We start from the raw sequence: 21,340 nt of genomic DNA on the forward strand, positions 1-21,340 counted from the left end.
AAAACAAAACGCTTTCGTGATGTATTGACTTTTATTATCTATCTGAAATTTTGACATTTGGCTTAAGCTTGTTGGGTTGGGAAGCTGTCGAATATTAAAAAACAATAAAATGTGTTGCGTCTGTTTTTATTTCAATTATGTTAAATTAATGGCATTATAAGCAATAGTGTGAATGAAAAGTATTATTAATGCTAAGTTGTGACATAATATGGCCTTAATTAAGAACAACGGTTCTATAATTGACCCCGCGTTGTGTAGATGCTGCAGAGCTATAAAGAAATGCAGAATCCTAACATCAGAATACACTTGGATGGAGAAGAAGGAGATTTATGCAGATATGATAATGGATTGCTTCGGTATTCTCGTAAGTATTTAAACCATTTATTGCGGACATTATTATATTTACTTTGAGTTTTGGTTCTATTATTTATGTAAATAACAATATGAAAAAGTACAATTTTATTTATTTTTAAATTATAGCTATTTATCATTTTGTAAAACGATGTACATATTGTTTTAACGAAATAAATATTGAAAGTACATATAATATATTATAATTTGAAATATATAAAAATAGTTATGAAGAAATATGTTACAACTTCAGAATTTTTTTTGATATCAGATTTCAAGTGACTTGTTAAATTTTTGACTACAATAGATAAATATAATTAATTAGTTACTTAGTTAATAAATATGTATATATAATTTTTGTTATATCAATGTTACAATACAAAATAACGGCCTCTAAATGCCCTATTGCTTACCTAAGACCTCCTCTTCCGTTGTGGACAATGTTTGCAGCGCATTCCACCACACTGCTCTTTTGTGCCTGTAGCAACTCTAAATCGAAATACACAGGTTTCCCCAATTTTTTCTACACAGCTCAAGCATGAGATAAATAAAAATTACAAATCAAGCATATGAACTCATAGGTGCTCACCTGGCTTGAACCCACACTCTTCAGTTGAGATTGATATATTCCACGCACTGGGCTATCTTAATTATATAATATATGCATATACAATGCAATTCTTATATATCTTTAATTCCAAACTAAGTTATAAACTTATATTATGAGTTTTTACAACAATTTGAGAAACTAGAAACGAGCATCTTTCATATCGTAAAATTCGTATACTATTATGAGGATTTTTATGATTGATGATGAGTATTGTTTAAGGCAGTAGTTCCCAAACTTATTTTTCTCGTGGACCACCTATTGGCATTTGTCCGTAACCACAGTTTGAGAGAAACACTAAAATATGAACTAAATTTAAATTTGTTTAATATTGGTGCTTTTAATTCTGACCATAGTAACCCTACGAGTATTTCAGCAATTAAAATCTATGAATTTGTTAGTGATTCTCTCAAACTGATGAAGAAAAAAAAAAAGGTAGGTACCTTTGACATCAAGTATTTATAGGATGATCAAGTTCATGTCTGAACAAGCATTAAGCTTTGTCGGGCGGATAGCGCTTTGCAAGTCTGTACACAAAATTGTACGTAATATCGAATACGCAAGTTTGGACAAGTAACAGTCGCTTGCCTTATTAAAATATTATCTGCTTAGTTAGGTACTTAAAACAATGTATAACCTTATAAAAACTATGCTTACATTTTTGCTCTTTACTATCAAAAGCAGATAAATTTTCGTGGACCCCTATTAACATCTTATGGACCCCCATTTTTTATTCACGCCTACGTAGACCCCCAGCTAGTCTCCCGTGGACTCCTGGGGGTCCACCTGGACCACTTTGGGAATCACTGATTTAAGGTGTTCTTGTTGTTTGTACTATTTTAGTTGTCTCATGTCGACGACGAGGTGAAGGATAGCGGCGTATGTGCAACGTGTGTCGTGCGCTTGCGCGATGCTTGTGCTTTCCGCCAACAAGTTTTGCAATGCGAGGAATTATTCCTGAGTGCCAAACTGGAAGACAGAGATGGTAGACATTAATATTTACTAATATTTTATAGTTACAAGTCTTGTTTTTTTATGATAAAACTAGTTTCGATGCTTTATAAAATATGTAGGATATGGATAGTATATAGCAAAATATAAATAAATACTAGGGAAATATAATACACAGAAGGTACTTTTAAGTTTAACGAACAATTTATCAGCATTTTGCGTAAATATTTCTAAATTTTAATAAACAACCGTTCCAAAATTGTAGAAAATTAATTTCAATAAAATATTATAAAATTTTTATTCCCCACAGAGACAAAGAAGGACACGGAAATCGAACTGAAAACCGAGCCAAAGGATGATTGCAGTGAACACAATTCATCGAACGAGGAGCACCAGGAGATAATTTCTTTAGATTATCCACCTGCAGTTGTAGGTACGTTATTGCTGGTTTAAGGTACCCAGATTGCACAGACAACTTTTAATTTTTTATAGTCAGTCAAGTGTTTCATAATATAAGATATAAATTCACCATTGGAAGGTAATGATCATGTTGGCAATGACAGTTACTTCGAATGTATTTAAGTCATAGTCTTATTGCCCGTTTATACTAGCGCGTACTAATATCGTAGCAACTTGATAACAGAATTTGATATTAAATTAAACCATACATTAAACATTGTTTAGAGTTATTTCAGATAAAATTTCTATACATTTCGCAGTTCTTTATAATAAAATAAAAATTCCAGATGTTAAATCACCGAAGAAAGAAGAAGATGAAAATAAACCAGACTTAGAACCTCATAATAATATAGCTAAAGATATGGACATTGAAATAGATGATATGGACGATGATGACTACCACGACGACTACTCAGGATCTTCATCAGATTCAGACAAGCCCATAAAAAGGAAATCTAAAAGCAAAAAAACGAAAGGCACCAAGAGTAATGGTACCACGAAGAAAAAGGTACTGAAGGGTAAAGGGACCAAGATAAAACAGAAAGCAGGTATGTTATGAGAACGAATAAACAATTTATTGGTTAAGAATATGTATTACAACCCGCATTTTAGCAGTACGGTTGAAATAATAACTCGCAGAAGTACTGGCGTCACTTTATTTCTTCCAAGTCTTCTTGAATGTACAGCTCTTAAGCTTAATCCATCACATCACATCGCATGTATGCAATGTGCTATAATTTATGACAGCAAATGCAAGATCTCGATATTTTTGTACAGAATTAATTTAATTGTAACTGTAAAAACAATTAGTTTTAGGTCCTTTGTACGTTAAAACTATCTGGTATATTACCTATTATTGATGTTGTTTATTAAATACATCATTTTATTTATGAGCTGGTGCTTATAGCCCCTCGAAGTAAAAATTACCAAATTTAAAGATCGATTGGCAAAGAGAGTGACTTCCTCCTCAATCGCTCTTGTTAAGGATTATATTTGGTCTTACACAATGACTTCAAATGAAACGAGAATCAGAATAACCACTTTATCACCGCTTATGCGATGTGTGTTAATTTTACTCCTTAATATAATTTTGCAGGTTCCTCGGTAGAAAAGAAATCTAAGATTAAAAAGCCTCCCGTAGAAAAGAAGAATACGTACGATCGTGATCTTGATTGTATGTCTGAAGAGAACCTCCTCACAATTATTCAATATTCATACGTATGCCCATTTAAGAATAGAAGAAATAATTATTATTGTTTCTACTGTAAGGACTATTATCCAAAACCCGAAGACTTGAGAGAGCACACGGTATCCCATGACACAAAACCATTCCAACTTCTGATGGGTTACAAGAAAATGCCGAAATTAGACATCACAAGAATAGACTGCAGACTGTGTCCGATGAAGATAAACGATTTGGAAACATTCAAACAACACATAGATCAAGTTCACGACAAGAAAATATACTTCGAAGCGCCAGACAAGATGCTGCTGTACCGATTGACGTGGAACGATCTAGTTTGTGTTATGTGTAATGATGTGTTCGAAGATTTCAATACATTAAACACACACATGGTGGAGCATTTCAGTAACTACACATGTGACATATGCGGTGTTTGCTTCTTAGAGAAACCTCGCCTAGACGCTCATCTGAAACGCCACAAAGACGACGAGAGACACACGTGCGAAGTGTGCGGTAAAGTTTTTAAATCGAACCATTACAAGGACATGCATGTCGATATAGTGCACAAAAAGAAAGCAATAATTCGGTGTCCGCGTTGTGACGAGTGTTTTATGTCTTACGCGTTGAAAAACAAACATCTGACCGAAGCGCACGGTCAGAAACGTACGTATCCGTGTAATTTATGTGACAAAGTGTATAATAGGCAGAAGACGTTGACAGAACACCAGCGGAGGAATCACCAGAAGGTTCTCAAGCATCAATGTGAGTATTGCGATCAGAGATTCTATTTACCATCGCGTTTGAAGGAACACATAGCGACTCATACCGGCGAAAGGAACTTCAGGTGTGAGTACTGTGACAAAAGCTATCCTCGCCTCAAATCGTTACAATATCACATACGAACGCACACGAACGATAGACGTTATCGGTGTCATATATGTGGTCAAGCGTTCATACAGAATGCAAGTCTTAAATCACATATAAAGAGTCATCATCCAGAATGTGACATAGAAGGATGTTATTTTTAGCAATATTATATATCTAGTAGTTAATTATTGTAATTTAAGAAAAGGAAAATGTACATCACTTTATCAATATGTCCTATCTGAAAATTACCAAATTGTAGGTGGCAATTTGCAGGATATAGCTTCAAAATATATTAACGAAACGTTAAGAAAATTGTCATTGTTTAACTTCACCGCCCAGTCTCAAATTTCCATAATAAATCTAAATTTGTGCTAAATATTAAGGTTTAAAACTTCATACGTTAACAAAGAAGACAAATCTAAATAAAAAAGTCACATAATAACTTTATAACAATAAACTGAAATGAATCATCTGATTGTAAATGGTCAAATCTGCTCACACCTAAACATTGGCGATCTAATGTAAAAATTTTTTGATGTGCAAAGAGCAAATATTGGTGCCTGCCAGATTTTAACCCAATCCAGTTGGCGTGAACCTACCTAAACCTTAAATTCTATGACTCGCTTTATATGTAAATGTCTGTATGTTCACTATGTATAGCTCAAACTCTTCCAGCGGTTTTTCGTTAAGTGGCAGAACGGCCTTTCTAAATTTACCTGGGTAGGTACCACTTTCACATCAGTGCTTCTACCGCCAAACAGTACCTTTGATGTTTCGGTTTGACGGTGAACCAGTCAGCATACAAATAAATGGTGCATATTATCTTAATTTGTAAATCATTATGTGGAAAAATAAACTTTTATGAGTGGTGACATCTTACTATTAGCGAATCATTTGCTGGGTTGCTTTCCAATCATAAGAAAATGAGCAACGCATAGTCTATTCTCGGTGTTTATAATTTATAAAAAAAACTAACTTCCATAATTTGACTGAAGTTATTTTTTATGGCAGAACACTCTTGATGTAAACGTATATTAATAAAAATATGATAATACTATAACCATACATAGTTGCCTCAAATAACAAGTAAACGTGAACGGTAAAATATTTGTAATCAAATTTAATAGAATTTTTACGAGTGACAAAGAATATCAAATTAAAAGAGATTTATTACAGTAATTTATGCAATTATCTTCATCAATTAATAAATTAAAATCTCTACAACTTGTTAATAGCAACGTTATTTGATAGAAATGAAGTTTTGGCAATCACTGTTCAACTCGATATTAAATGCCAGTTTTTGAAATGGTGGGTTCCTTCAAACGAGGCGTGAATCATTCTCTCTGACTGCACTGGCCGTCTTTGCATTTGGACTCCATTACCAGTTACCGTCAGGTGGAGTGGAGTCATATGCTAAATCGGTTTGTAAAAAAATATCACGAAGATACATATTAGCTTCGATATTTGGACGCTATGATTAAAATTGTTTTCAAATATAAATATAAAAAAATATAATTTAGCTATCATAAAATATTTTTTATAATCGCTAAAAATATCTTTAATCAGATATTTAAATCCTTGTGCGAATTCTATTAAAATTGAGTATAATTTGAAATGTGTTGAAAATAAGGCTTTAATGAATACTCAAATCACAACTGAAATAAAATAAAAGTGTTTTATATTATAAAGATATTTTATATTTGAAATACAATGTACTATTGTTCACATAAGATAATTTAAGTAGCGACCTTTGACTAATATAATTTAAATGGATGAGCCTGAGCGCGCGGTTTTTTAGTTCTATAAGATGAAGCTCTCGTAAAATTTAGTCCCATGACCAATCCAATTCTTAGTTTAATGGCTTTTAGTTGTGCCGACAGGGTACAAATTGTTACGCCAATATCACGTAAGATAGACAAAACACGAATGAGATTGATCGGTACGGTTGAGTTGACAAGACGTCCGTTTGTTGTTTGTTTCATTTGTTTTGTGTCATTATTATTGAGCACTTGGTATGGACAAGGCTCGTCCATTTAATTATATTGAGATAACTAATGAACCTTATTATACAAGAAATCAATAAATTTTATTTCGTATCAAAATTTTATTTTAAATTATTAATTTTTTAATAAACTTATTTGTACATAATGCTGTTTTATTGATTCCAAAATGTGTCCTCTTCAAATTTGTTAAGATATTAAATATTTTAGCAGATGTTTGGATTGCCCCTGTTATATTAACAATTTAAAACCTAAATTATATCGCAAAGATCACATTTATTTGATTCTTCTGATACAATATAAAATATAAATCACTAATAAATGTATTTTGATAGCTTTAAGAAGTTTTTTCAAAAAACTAGGTATATATAGAATAAGAATAGGTAGTTATTTCATGATAAATGCTTTAGAAATAAGTGCATGAAGAAACGGTTTGAATAAAACGGGTTAAGTAAAACAATATTATAATTAAAGCGACAAAGGGTTATAAAGTGATATCGTTTATAAATTAAAGATATTTACAAAAAAAGACAGCTGAGCTTAAACCTTTTAAAGTGTATTTGTATGATAAGAAAGAAGCAATCGTATTACAATTTTATTTATTTAATACTGCAATTTTGTCTTAAAAAGTACAAAAACTATCGACTTTAATTAAAACACAATTATATGATATGCGCATCACTACAAGTGGAAGCGAAAACGAAACGCTGCACTTGTCAAACTAAGATATTTTTTTTTTATTATCAAAACTCAAAAGTCAAGTTGACAATAAAATAGGATCAAGCCTAATAATGGAGCTCCTTCCTTCATTAGTATTTTGTATATTTTCTATCAATAAAAGTTAAATTAAAAAAATGGAGGACGTTAATTTATCAAAGAAAAATAAAGGACCTTTAATTGACCCAGCTCTTTGTCGTTGTTGCCGTTCCATAAAGAAATGTCGGCTTCTAACAACAGAATACGAATTCATGGGAACGAAGGAAGTGTATTCGGATATGTTTATGGATGTTTTCGGATTACTTGTGAGTAAATATACTATCAAAAACTAAAAACCATCATCTTCCATATCTCGCAGTTTTTTATTTCAAAACTAGCTTAAAATCATGTTTCATAAGCCAAATTGCATTTGCCAGTTCTCATATTCTTTTGAAAGAAATCTATGATAATTTGTAAGTCTAAATAATTAGATATATCACGCTTTAATGTTTGGTATATTCGTACCATTAATGGTACTTACGTATTAACACAACCGCAGCAAAAAAAACGTTTTTGAATGCGCAGTCGAATTTGCGAATTCACGTAATGGAAATCTTAAGAAAGATATCCGGTGTTGGGAAATCGGATCATGTGGGATTCCTAACCAGTGAAACCATGGCGACGACGTCCTCGGCACTGGGATCGTGTCGATAAAACGCATCGCGGCCCCTGCCGTGCAGTGCTGGTGCTTTCCTGCTTTCCTTCGTCCCTCAGCACTCGCTAATGCGTACGGCAACACGAGGCAATCCTGGTTGCCAATCTGCTAAAAAAAGTATCCAATTCTAAAATTTTATAGTAGTTTTGTTAGCATATTTGATGATTTTCAGTTATCACACTTAGAGGATGACAGCAAAGAGTCCTGTATTTGTGCGACGTGTGTTTCCCGTCTACGTGAAGCGTGTGCATTCAGACGTCAAGTGCTCCAGTCCGAGCAGATGTTTTTAGAGGCTCGGTTACAAAATAAAGATGGTAAATTCTATAAACAAGTGCTTATTTGTATTAACTCGTTTCGTGTTCACCAATACATTTATCAAGAACTGCATTTTGGGTATAATATAGCGGAGTCATCCGCAATTTTCATGGATTATGTAAATACTCGTACAATGTTTGTAAATTAAATCTTCTTTGCTTGGTATACATGGCCAAACAGATATATTTTTTTGTAGCTTAACATCTCCAGTATTGATAATACAGTAGAACATCGATTACCCGAATTTATTGGGACCGGAGTCGATTCAGATAATTGGACATAGACTGATAATAAATAAAAATGAACGGACACACACAGAATAAACTTTATTAAGTTTAACAAGCACAGTTCTATAACCATAACAGTTAAAATTAGTGTTGCATATCGATAGTCCACTATCGATAGACTATCTATAGTATTGATAGCTCCCCGTAAGCAATACTATCAATAGTATTGCAAAACTATTACTTTTAACCTAAACTATCGATAGTCCAAAACTATTGATACAATCCATAGTATTAATAGTATCGCTGCTACCAATAGGATTATGTTTCAGAAAATGACCAAAATGTGAAAATCGAAGTAAAAACGGAGCCGGCTTGTGAAAATGATTCCAATGACGTCACAGATGTACAAGACGACCATTATGGTAAATATCATTCATAATCTACATAGAAGTATTTTGATATACATTAAAAACTTGTTTTTAGAAAAAATAATTATACTTCGTCTATATTGAACTCGGTTATTGTGTAGCCTCTTACTAGTAGTTACAGTAATCGTAATGTACTTGTACAAGATACCGAAGTTCTGTGTTTATAGTGGGAAGTAGGGTTGTATCTGTGGTTGTATATGTACTGGCGAGGTTTGCCATGGTGTGATTCGCCTCGCTGCCCCGCGCATTTCGTCCTTGCCTCGCCTTGCGTCCGATCTTGCAGGTGTTCTCCAGGTCAACCGTGACCCGTTACCTGTGTAAGTCGGAAGGTGATTTGTCTCGTTCAGGTGGGCTTCTAACGCGGTAGAATTTCCAACTACTCGTTTATGCGCGTACCGTTCCTTGCGAAAACGGTTGCGCCACGTTTCTAGAGCCCTCCAGTGTTCCCGCTGCTTATAAGCCTCGAGCGCACTCGGTGGGGCCACCTTTTCACCTTTCTGACGGAGATCACGTGTCTACTGATAGTCCATATATCCTAAATCGGAAAGCGCGCTGGGACTGTTGTCCTGGTAAGCGCATCTACATCCTAATCTCCGTCAACCTACGCGAATTTTCTTACGACACACGAGGGGGCGGATCGCCACCACCACCAGACTTACTGAGGAGAAACTAAGTTCCCCATCTGCGAATTAGATCTCGTTGAACAAAGGGCTCTGATTCGTACCTCCTCAGATCCAGATCTTTCAGATTCAATGTCGGAACTCAACTAGCTTCTTTGATTTTTGAATATATAAAAGATGTTTTCAGAAAAGTTGAAACGAAATTAAATTAAATTATTTTTTATAAATTTCAGATGATGATTTAACGATAAAACTAGATTCACAAACATCAATAGAAGACAATCTTAAATCGAGGCTACCCTTAAAGAAAACTAGAAGTACCCAGAAGAGCAAAGTTTGTAAGGAATTGAGAAGTGGCGGGAAAATGCACAGATTGAGGGAAAAGCTAGATAAGCTGTTAAAAACAGGTAATTATTATATTCTTATATAATCAATGTAAACATGTTAATATGTACTCTGTGATAAGGGTAAATATCAAGATTAAATTTACTGAATTTTGTTTGACAATTCCCTAGAAAATTAGAATTTTATACCTGGCAACATTTGTATTTGTTTAAAAATATAATTTTTTTAAATGATAATATTAATATGTTTTTCTTAAGATGCTGTTATATATATATTATTTGAGTTAAGGTATACTCAGTCAGTAGTTCAAAGGCGACTACTACTACTAATTCCTTATCTATTTAATCTTAAGTATTAATGGAAAGAAATCGTAAAGAAATCTTTAGACAAGTGTAAAATGCTTTAATTTTTATCCTAAAAGACTGCACATTTGTAGTTCATGGGTGGTTGCTTACAGTTTCAATTGTTTCATTACAGATTCGCCGCCTCAGAAAAAAATACAATTAAAGAAACAAGCCATCGATCACGACCAAATGGCCTTCACGAACACCATCACAATCGTTCACAACTCATATGTCTGTCCGTTTCATAATCGCATCAGCTTCTATTACTGTTACTATTGCAAGGACCAATTCACGAATCCCAACGAGCTCAGGGAACATACATTATCCCACGATCCGAAAGAACTCTTCGAAGATACGACAGAAAATAAAAAAACTCCAAAAATCGATATCACGAGAATCGATTGCAGGCTGTGCCCGGAGAAAATCGACGATCTCGATACATTTAAGACGCACATCACTAATGTACACGGGAAAGTTATATATCCCGTGACAAATGAATTTTTGAAATTTCGTCTGACATTAAATAATTTGACGTGCACAGAGTGCAATAATGTCTTTCCTTATTTCGATTCCCTTAAAAAACATATGATCGATCATTTCGGTACGTTCACTTGTGATATGTGTGGCGCCTGCTTTTTAGAACAGGCGTCATTGAGAACGCACATAAAGGCTCACAACAAAGTAGACGTGAATTTTCCATGTGAAATTTGCGGTAAAAATTTAAAATCGAAATATAGCAGAAGCTTACACGTCGCGACTGTCCATGAAAAAAAACCTTTCGTCAATTGTTACAAATGCGAGGCGACGTTTTTGTCGTACGCGTTACGCAATCGTCATTTGATCGAGGTCCACGGTGATAAACGCACGTTCCCTTGCAAGTTGTGTGATAAAGTATATAATAGACGTAAGACATTGATGGAACACAATCGTCGGAACCATTTGAAAGTATATCGACATCAATGCGATCTTTGCGACCAGAGGTTCTATTTGCCGTCTCGTTTGAAAGAACACATGGCGACTCATACGGGAGAGAGGAATTTTAGATGCGAGTTTTGTGATAAAAGTTATCCCAGATTGCAGTCCTTGCAAGAACATATACGATCTCATAGCAGCGAAAGGAGATTTAAGTGTGATGTTTGTAATACAGCGTTCACGCAGAGCGGGAGTTTGAAAAACCATATGAAAAGTCATCACCAAGTGTTCGAAATGGAAGGCAGTTTTAATTAATGTAAAGAAAAAATAGTTCAATTTCTGAAATATAAATTGGCGGGAAAATTTAATGACAATGACATTTCGATGATTGTGTTAACAGATTAAAAAGGTTTTTAATAATGTTTGTAAAGAATAATAATAATTTAATTGGGCTTAAATGTAAATAGAACAATTTGTATAATTTATATAATGTGATGTACGTAATTTAAATAAAATATTATTTAATACATTTAACAGATGTTTTATTTTTTCTATAAAATTAATTTAAGAAAATTGGCGCTTACAAATAAAATTAAATAAATGTCCATCTGATGAGGATAAACGTCAAATAAAATAAACTTAAATTTTACGTTTATATGCTCTGTAAAAATAGAATCCAATTTAGTATATCGAACATTAAACTCCGGCACATTTAAATCTAAATACAACGGATTTTAAATGAAACTGCACTATCTTGCTCAGTCAAACTATTGAGTAACTTACCGAGTAAACAGTACCTACAAATACATGAATATTGTTACGACACCCGCAAGTCCTCAAAATTTCTTATGATCTTACGATCGTATTGCAATTTGCGAAACGTCAAATTTATTATAATATTAATACAATTAGATTATACAGAGTGCGCGGAATTAACGGAGAGTGAACAGTGTTCATGCGTTAATTGTTAAAATTTTAATGATTAACAGGCTATTTGACTGGTTTGTAAAATCCATTTTATATTATTTAGTAGAGGTTAAATAACCCAGTAAAAGTTGTTTTTTTTTTTAAATATTAGTACATATTTGCTGAAGATATCAAATTAAAAATTCCATATTCAAACAGCGCGCAAAAACGCTACTTTGAAAATATAACGCTGCAATGGGGTTGGTGATGTCACTTGCCTGTATTATTATCTGTGGCACATGTAATCCACATACAGTAGGCAAACGAGGTTAACAAGCAAAATGAAAAACGTTTAAAAAATGCATTTTTATTTATGGATTTTTGAAAAAAATAATTATTATTTTCAACTTTTGTTAATAAATAACCACTTTTTAATCTCATAATATATACTGATTACAATAATTGACACTTTTTTTCGCATTTTCAAATATCCTATTAAGGAAGCTGGCAGAATAGCGTCAGCTTACGGCAGTTACTTGGCTGCTAGCGGAGCACTAATGGCGCACTAAAATTAATTACTCATTCATTTTGCTCTAAGTGGATTCTGCCTACATATCACTATGTTTGTTTATATTCTATTCCAACCGCAAGAGGACAAAAGCCAAATAAACGACATTTCGCTTCGAAATGTCGCGATGTCATTGGTCGAGAGCTTGAATAATCTATGACTATGGATTTACGAAAAAATGGCGTTTGAACATAAAATTAAAGGCGTTAAATTAAAGTGGATATAAGTAGTTAAACGAAACGGTGTTGTTAATATAAATAAACGTTACAAACACGTGGACAAAACAGTTCTCTTTTTTCTCCGTGTGTTCACAATTTTTTTTTCTTATTTATTATAGAGGATATATTTATTTGTTATAGAGGAGCTTTAGTGTTCAAATAAAGATAAAAATAAAGACGTGTAAAATTTGACATCTCACGTTGATAATAAGCAACAACAACATACCATTTGACAGTCAGCTCTATCACAGCGCGCGCTGATTGGTCAAACCAAGTAGCACTTCCTGTTACACACTTCCGTCCCTTTTTACGAAATCACTCCCACAGATTTTAGAAAAGCTAGGGGAAATATGTCATACATCTAAATTTTGGGAATAAGATTCGAGCAAATACTATAAAATAAATATTTGATCAATGAAAATACAAAAAATATCATTAAAATTATATTTAATTCAATGAATACACATAAAATTAACTATATTCGGGATGCTGGCTCTTCATATGCCCCTTCAGACTGCAGTTCTGTATGAAGGCCTGCCCACATATATGGCACCGGTAGCGTCTGTCGTTCGTGTGTATGCGAATATGGTCCTTAAGTGTCTTTAACCGAGGGTATGTTTTCTCGCAAACTTTACACTTGAAGTTCCTCTCGCCTGTGTGTGTGGGCATGTGGTTGGTGAGCGCGAAACGGGTGAAGAATTTCTGGCCGCAGCATTGACATTCATATCTGGAAACGAAATAAAATTAACAGCCTGTAAATTTCCTACTGCTATGCTAATGTCTCCTCGCCCTTTTAGAAGAAAGTTTGGAGCATATTCCACCACGCTGCTCCGATGCGGGTTGGTAGATACACATGTGGCAGAATTTTGTTGAAATTAGAAACAAGCAGGCATTGTTTGACGTTTTTGAGGTGTACAATACTGTAGAACATTATTTTGATCTATCTTATAGGGTTCAGCCAGCGTTTGCAATGTAAGCGCAAAAAATTTGTTTATGTACGACATAACTTTAGCAACCTCTAACATTAACAGTGTTTTTCTTCTATATTGTGCATGTATTATACATATAAATCTTCCTTTTGGATCAATCTATCTATTAAAAAAAGCCACATCAAAATCTGTTGTGTAATTTTAAAGATCTTAGCATACATAGGGACAGACGGCGACTTTGTTTTATACTATGTAACAATACTAACGACTGCACATTATTTGCAAGTTTCAAATACAGGCACGGGAGTGTACTGTATTGGAAACTGCTAGACTTCTAGCCAGGGTCGTCCTAACGTATTCCAAGGCCCTTGGGAACTTACCAAGTACAGTATAGAAATCGTAGCCGACTTTTATTTTCCTTTCTTGTTGGGACTTTACTTTTAAAATAATACTTAATGAATGACATTATATATGGAGGGGGGGGGGGGTATTATTGTCAATACCTTACCGTCCGTGTACGTACCCAAAATGTATAAAAAAATTAAGGGCATGAAAGGCAGAGTTTTGCTTTTTTTATTCCTGTGACAATTACTCAACAAAGTGGTGTTTTTTTTTAAATAAGCAAGCAAACAATTCAGGGTAAAGTACCCTATCAGAGCCTTCATGGGCTTCACAAAATAAAAGATGGCGACATTTCTGCGAAACGAACTTTAACTTTCTTGTCTTGTCTTGTCTTGTCTAGTGTTAGGCTTATAAGGGAGTAGCCCTTTTTTATTTCAAGTACATAAGTGATCTCTCAAATAGTTATTTATTTTTACAAACATGTTATAATAAATTTAATATAAAATGGGCAAATTGGCATCCTGATAAGCAAGAAGAAATATTAACTGTTATATCGCCACCAACCGTGGAACGTTATTTGTGGCTTTGACACTCACTGGCATCAACACACTGGCTCACTCGCCTTCACTGGCCAATATCATGTACTGCTGTTCGATGGTGAAATATTTGAAGAGTTGGACGTACCAGTTGGGCTTGCATAAGTTCTTACCTGTAGTGACCTAACCTATCTAGCTATGTATTTGAGTATATACAGGGTTATTGGTAATTCGACGTATTCCCGTTAGGAGGTGATAGGGGTGATTATTTGCGATAATTTTAACCCCCATATTCATGATGCAAAAGTGAACCATTTTTGAGTTATCACGTTTTTTAGATTTTTTCAAAATAAGTCAAAAGTGCAACTTCAAAAATTTATTTAAAAAATAGTATCAATTAAAATCTATTTTTTTCTTCTGATTTATAAAAACGAATAAACACTGGTTATTTGACAATATTAAAACAATAATTATCGGTCCAAATTTAAAAATGCGAGACGGAAAAAGATATTATTTAATTTATTTTTTTATTTTTTTTCCACGAAAATGCCTTAAAAACAAATATACGTCGAAAACGTCGAATTACCAATAACCCTGTATATAACAATATTTAGATACATCACCTGTAATCCTTCAAATGCTCCTTTCGTCTGTGAATTGTCAATTTTCTTCTCGTCTCGCAAACTTTATCGCACAAGTTACAGGGAAACGAGAGCGGCTCCTCGCCGTGGACTTCCACCAAGTGTTTCAACTTCTGTGGGTATGTCATCAGTCTCACGTCGCACTTCGGGCAGTACACTCTACCTGGAATATAAAACGAGTTACTAACCCCCCCCCATTCATATTTGTCTAAATTGTGGCGTGCTGTTATATACTCTATAGCCTTTTTCAATAAAATTATGGTCAAACGCCAATATATAGATATTTTAAGTAGCTGTGCCCGCGCATTCGTGCGCGTTTGAATTTAACAAAAATTTATTGTTGTAGCCTAAGTTACTCCTTATTACATCAGAGAAATTCCCGTCAAAATCGGTCCAGCCGTTCAAGAGATTAGCCGGAACAAACAGACAAAAATTGAAAAAAATATTTTGGTATATTGCTATATGCATTTAGTAAAAAGCTGCTTTAATATTACAAACAGACACTCCAATTTTATTATATTTATAGAAGATTCGTACTGTTAGATCCTGAGATACGCTTGTTCAAACAAACGAACAAATCTATCTCGTTATAAATATTGTGTTATTGGGATGTAGTTATATGTAGTCTATTATTATACTTTAGTATAAATATTCTTATTTCTTATTACAGTCATTACCTCCTTGCTGGCTATATCTGAACTTACCTTATTTCGTTCTAAGTTTCTATCACTGAAGGTTGTCTATGGGAGATCACTTATCAAATATTTTTGATAAGTTGTTTTTGTTATGTACGAATGTGTTGTGCAATAAAGTATTTAAATAAATAAAATATATATATAATATATAGGCAAAGATAGAACAGTTGAACACCTTGTACTCCTCTCCTCATAATAAAAAAAATAAAATTGCAGATATCATTTACTAAAATATGCCGAAATCGACATAAATATGTTTTCAATCAATTTTGATTATGGCCTTTGATCATTTAATTTCGACCATTCAGCACACACAAGTCATTACAAAATCAAAATAAGATTCGGTTGATCTGTCAGAGGGCAGAACTTACAAGAATGTAACTTTACATTATCTGTATCTGTGGCTCTGGTCGATGCTCACAGTGAAAAATAAAGTGCTACGTTGTGCAACAGAACATATCAATATTTCAATATACTTCGAACCCCATATAAAAGGCCATAGCCAACAATATAGATAGATAGGGCACAATTTCATAGTTGGATTTTGAATCTAGTAACTAAACAGTTCAACCAGCTCACCTCTTTTCTTATGAACCCTATCCACGTGTAATTCCTTGTTATACTGGGCCTTGAACACTTTACCGCACACCTCACAAGGGAAATCCCCCTCCTCGTGCCTCTGTTGATGCATTATAAACCTGCCCCGGTCCACGAACCCCAGACCGCACGTCTCGCACACATAGTTACTGAAATGTTCGTTCATATGTTTGTTCAGGGCATGGAAATACGGAAACACACAGTCACAGAGCGCGCACTTGAACTCATTGTTACACAAACGGAACGGCAGGAGAAGGTCACGGTTGTTGAAGTAGTACTTCTTCTTGTGGACGCTTGATATGTGGTGCCTGAAGTCATCCAGCGTCGTTATCCGTTCTGGACAAAGTCGACAGTCGATTCTGGTCAGATCTATCTTGAGCATATTCTTGTGTTCCGTTATCTTGAACTTCTTCGGATGATGGTTGTGCAACGTGTGACTCCTCAGGAGTTCGGGGTCGGAGAAGTTCTCCCCGCAGTAGAAGCACAGGAGGTGGTTGTGTCTGCACTTGAACGGGCACACGTAGGAGAATTCCACTATTGTGAGGATGTTCGTTTCGGTGATGTAGGACGGGTCTCGTTCGCGCATGCGCTGTTGCAATTTGGACATCGGTATCTCTAGAAGATAGATTTTGGTCATTAGATATTGATAATTTTGTTTTTTTAAGAGGCAAACTAATAAATGCGATCTTTAACGATGAGAAATCGTACAACAGGACCGTTGGGTCATCACATATTCTACTGCCAAACAGCATTACTTTGTTAATTTTGTAGTGTTTCGGTTTGAAAGGTGATTGACCCAGTGTAAGTACAGGGTACAAGGTATGCAAGTACCTTCTCGGTACTTCTCAGTACCCAAGGTGACGTCTGGCGAAGCCAATGGGTGGTGGTGACCACTGACTTTTTTATGTTATAGGTAGGCGGTCGAGCAAATGGGCTACTTGGTGGTAAGTGGTCACCACCGCCTATAGACAACGGTGCAAGAAATATTAATCATTTCGTACATCGAAAATGCGCCACCAACCTTGGGAACCAAGAACCTTGTGCCTGAAGTTACACTGGCTCACTCAACCTACATACTACAACACAACAATATTAAGTATTGCTGTTTGTCGGGCGACCCAGACGGGCTTGCACATAACCCATACCACCGAGCACATGAAAATGCACTGGTCTTCTATCTACTAAAGTGGACATAGCATCTTAATATCTAGTATCTACCAACGATAAAAACTTACTCGGTGTTTCTGCAACATTTCTTGTGAGGTCTCCGTTTGCTTGGACCAGGTCCGCCTTTTGAACTTTGTTGGGTCGATCGACTATCTGCTGTAACGGTATGTCGTCGTTTGAGGAGTCCTGCGCCATTGCCTCTGGTTTTACATCGTCTAGTACAAGATATTTTAATATTTAATCGTTTTTTTTTACATACATTAACAGCCTGTACATTTCCCACTGCTGGGCTAAGGCCTCCTCCCCCTTTGAGGAGGTTTGGAGCATATTCCACCACGCTGCTCCATTGCGGGTTGGTGGAATACACATGTGACAGAATTTCGTTGAAATTAGACACATGCAGGTTTCCTCACGATGTTTTCCTTCACCGCCGAGCACGAGATGAATTATAAACACAAATTAAGCACATGAAAATTCAGTGGTGCCTGCCTGGGTTTGAGCCCGCAATAATCGGTTAAGATACACGGGTTCTAACCACTAGGCCATCTCTGGAACTCTAGTCTCCAGTAGTAGTTTGGAAAAATTGTTTCATTTCTTTTAAATAAAATTCCGTTCACAGCTGTTACTGTAAGAAATGTTAGCCATCCCCAACAATGCCGATGCCGCCGACCTGGGAACTAAGATTTCATGGGTCATTCACCCTTTAAGCCGGAACACAACAATACTAAGTTTTGCTGGTACAATATCTGATGATTGGGTGGTGCTTTACGAGTTGGGCTTGCAAAAACTCAACGAAGTACTGTTGTAAAGTAAATCTCGATGAAGTCATGGGACGTTAGTTTTCTGAGCTTTCGGCTCTTGTATGGTTTAGAGTTTATTCCGCCATGGTGCTCGAATAGATCAAACATCGGGATGGACCATTAAGAGTTATTAAGTTTTCTATTTAGCAATATTTTTGAAAATTTATAGTGCATCGGGCGATAGGCGATTGTGTCCTGTCGAAGATGTGGCGACCGCCTTAAACCCGATTCCCTTCAAGATACACACCGATACCATAGGGCGCCGAAGTGCTATCTGAGGAGGTTGTCAAATACTTCCAGGATAACTCGCGTTCAATAGGCTCCTGCGAGCCCAGGTGATTACCAGGATGGGGTGATGGTTGCGAAATACACGAATAACACCCTAATTACAGTAGCTTCTAGGAAGCAGCCCACCTCAGATGAGATATCTAGGTACGACCTTTGACGGAAGATAGAGCTCCGGGCAGCATGTTTTCCAACGCCCCTGACACCGTGGACCACCTCTTACCCAACATATAATAGGGGTCTTCTGCTGTGACCACAGAGAGTCGTATGAATGTGAGCATTACGAGGCTACCATACGGCGTCGTGGAGGGGTATAATATTTCTCGCTAGCGACCCGCCAGCTGGGAATTTAAGAAGAGGTGTTCACGAAAGAGTATGGATTCCGGTGGAAACGCGATTGAGCGGCGAATGTGCAGGTTTCTGTGGAGGTAGATCTGGGAGGAGGATCTGGAGCTCCTTTAGCAGGGCTGGCGTTAGTGAGTGACTAGCACCTAAGTCACTTGGTTGAAAGAAGTCATCGCAAGCTGATAATAAGGCGGTAATCAGGGCAGATGAGTTGTTATCGTTAAGTATTGATACGCGTGTCAAATTAACTTGACACCAATAATTTTATCTATACTAGTCATTGAGATTTTTTTGTAATGTCTACCTGAAAAAAAGTACTAAAACATAAATAAAACTTATACCAAAAGGGGTAGAGTATTTCAGATAAGGTTTTACTGTATATACAAGTAACTTCGCTTCATAGTTTAATCTGCTTCGTCTTTAGACAATTGACGCTTCAAGTGTGAATTTCATATTTTTGTTATTTATTTTAAGTTTAAAATATAGACTCACAGTTCATATCATCGGCCAGTGCGTCTCTCGGTGGTGAATCTTGAACATAATTATCCTCCTCGTTCTCTTGTGGCTCAGTTTTGACTTCTACTTCGATTTTCTCCTCACCTGTCTCCGGTTTTGTACTTTTCTCTGTAAACAGTAAACAGATATATGATTATTATTTCTTACTGTTTTTTTTTTGTCTCATTGGTTTGACGACTAGCAAATGTGGCTACAAATTTAATTATATACTTAATGTTGGGGTGTTGCTAAACACCCATGCTTCGGCAAGCATTTTAAACTGATGGTTCACCTGATTTGTAGCACCATTCAAGTTTAAATTGTTGGCACACATTATTTGAAGTAAAAGCACTTGTGACATTCCCGTTGAAACAAATTTATATAATAACTAATTCTAATTACTTCTATAAATGTGTACCTTTGGTCTCCTCGTCATACATCTTCACTTGTAAAAATGCTTCTTCACATCTTAAAACTTGTTGCCGGAAGGTGAACGCCTCTCTCAACCTCTGTACACATGTAGCACACACGAGACGTTCCGATGGCTTGCCATCTAAATGGGATAGCTAGGAAATAGAATACTTTATTATATAAGTTAAGACATTTAACGAAATAAGAATTTTATACACTACATTATATTTAGAGGTTTATTATGCTGCCCTACTCTGCTTCACACTGGTACAATGAAGGCTATATGCAATTTTTAGATTAAATAATAAAAAAAAAAGATTTTATTGAATTAATAATTAAATGAAATTATGCATTAATATATTTGTAAAACAACTTACGAGTAGGCCATAGCAATCCATTATCATGTCTGAATATATTTCCTTTTTACCGAAACTTTCGTATTCCACATTCAAAAGTCTACATTTTTTAATAGATCCGCAACATCGGCATAGGCCCGGATCAAAAACCGGTCCTTTTCCTTTTTTGGCACTCATTTTTAATAATAAAATGATTATTAAAACCTATTATTTATCGGTTTAGTAAAAAATAAGCTCATATTAAAGTATTTCCTATATTGTATTCATAATAAATGTCAACATTATATCGTTTATTTTTAATTCACAAAAAAAAAAACATCACAAAATATTGTATGAAAATACTGATAAAATATACAAAACATTGAATTGATTAACGTGACATTTCTGACTTTTCAGATAACAATTGTTGCGTTTTTGAACGTGTACTTTAACGAGATATTAAGGCACCGTTTACATTATCAATATTAAGATTTAACAAAATATCTGTGGCGCGTGCACCAGTTATTTTTAATAAAATGTGTTAGGAATTGTAAATTTAATTATAAATTAATAAATCATTTGTATTATATTATATATTTTAATGTGCCCCCATTGTTTTATTTTAATAGGTTTTTACCGAAAGGATTCTTTATGACACAAAAAAGCTTTTCTGGATTTATGTGTTCCTCTTAATGAGTTTCTTTATACAATCATAACTTTTACTTGCCTGAACAAAAAATTGTTTTTTTTTTCTTAATTTCCATATATTTTAAGAGTATATATATCCATTCTAAGTCAATTGCAATTTTATTTTTTATAAGAGCCTGCTGGTTTTGGAATAAGGAGAAAAAGAGAAAAAAGGTGAAAAAGAAATTTATTATGCACATAAATAAATATATTCACTAAAATTATTTTGAAACTATTTACATTTGAACGCTTATCTTATTAGATAACATTTTTATTGAAAACAAATTAATTATATATTTATGAACACCATACAAAGTTTAGGCGTTAAACAATACACTTTAGCATAAAATTATTTAAAAAACA

At 34.8% G+C, this 21,340-nt stretch overlaps 3 protein-coding genes across 3 annotated transcripts; 2 read left to right on the forward strand and 1 right to left on the reverse strand.

Annotated features, from left to right (window-relative positions):
- Positions 1-61: 61 nt before the first annotated feature.
- LOC113395902 (zinc finger protein 25-like) lies at positions 62-5,748 on the forward strand. The gene is made up of 5 exons (XM_026633634.2): positions 62-364; positions 1,802-1,943; positions 2,220-2,342; positions 2,656-2,916; positions 3,465-5,748. Exons 1-5 carry the CDS (start codon positions 209-211, stop codon positions 4,577-4,579), a joined length of 1,797 nt encoding a protein of 598 aa, XP_026489419.1. The 5' UTR covers positions 62-208; the 3' UTR covers positions 4,580-5,748.
- A 1,421-nt stretch (positions 5,749-7,169) lies between these two features.
- Positions 7,170-11,554, forward strand: LOC113395907 (zinc finger protein 26-like). The gene is made up of 5 exons (XM_026633640.2): positions 7,170-7,440; positions 8,002-8,143; positions 8,701-8,793; positions 9,653-9,826; positions 10,242-11,554. The coding sequence occupies exons 1-5, from the start codon at positions 7,273-7,275 to the stop codon at positions 11,333-11,335; spliced, it is 1,671 nt and encodes a 556-aa protein (XP_026489425.2). The 5' UTR covers positions 7,170-7,272; the 3' UTR covers positions 11,336-11,554.
- Positions 11,555-13,181: 1,627 nt separating this feature from the next.
- Positions 13,182-20,669, reverse strand: LOC113395889 (zinc finger protein 260-like). The gene is made up of 7 exons (XM_026633608.2): positions 20,333-20,669; positions 19,963-20,110; positions 19,542-19,673; positions 17,688-17,834; positions 16,435-17,067; positions 15,143-15,323; positions 13,182-13,439 (listed from the first exon to the last, which is right to left on the reverse strand). The coding sequence occupies exons 1-7, from the start codon at positions 20,486-20,488 to the stop codon at positions 13,184-13,186; spliced, it is 1,653 nt and encodes a 550-aa protein (XP_026489393.2). The 5' UTR covers positions 20,489-20,669; the 3' UTR covers positions 13,182-13,183.
- Between the last annotated feature and the right edge of the window lie 671 nt (positions 20,670-21,340).

Source organism: Vanessa tameamea, chromosome 29, assembly GCF_037043105.1.
Source record: "Vanessa tameamea isolate UH-Manoa-2023 chromosome 29, ilVanTame1 primary haplotype, whole genome shotgun sequence".
In the NCBI taxonomy this organism is placed as follows: Eukaryota; Metazoa; Arthropoda; class Insecta; order Lepidoptera; family Nymphalidae; genus Vanessa; species Vanessa tameamea.

Excerpts from the sequence above, each read along its gene's own strand:
- LOC113395907 (XM_026633640.2), top strand. The coding sequence starts at position 7,273 with ATGGAGGACGTTAATTTATCAAAGAAAAATAAAGGACCTTTAATTGAC. Across the intron at positions 7,441-8,001 it reads TGGATGTTTTCGGATTACTT|TTATCACACTTAGAGGATGA; the intron begins GTGAGTAAATAT and ends GATGATTTTCAG. Across the intron at positions 9,827-10,241 it reads AGATAAGCTGTTAAAAACAG|ATTCGCCGCCTCAGAAAAAA; the intron begins GTAATTATTATA and ends GTTTCATTACAG.
- LOC113395889 (XM_026633608.2), bottom strand. The coding sequence starts at position 20,488 with ATGAGTGCCAAAAAAGGAAAAGGACCGGTTTTTGATCCGGGCCTATGC. Across the intron at positions 20,111-20,332 it reads TGGATTGCTATGGCCTACTC|CTATCCCATTTAGATGGCAA; the intron begins GTAAGTTGTTTT and ends TCTATTTCCTAG. Across the intron at positions 17,068-17,687 it reads AAATGTTGCAGAAACACCGA|AGATACCGATGTCCAAATTG; the intron begins GTAAGTTTTTAT and ends TCTATCTTCTAG.
- LOC113395902 (XM_026633634.2), top strand. The coding sequence starts at position 209 with ATGGCCTTAATTAAGAACAACGGTTCTATAATTGACCCCGCGTTGTGT. Across the intron at positions 1,944-2,219 it reads CAAACTGGAAGACAGAGATG|AGACAAAGAAGGACACGGAA; the intron begins GTAGACATTAAT and ends TATTCCCCACAG. Across the intron at positions 2,917-3,464 it reads CAAGATAAAACAGAAAGCAG|GTTCCTCGGTAGAAAAGAAA; the intron begins GTATGTTATGAG and ends ATAATTTTGCAG.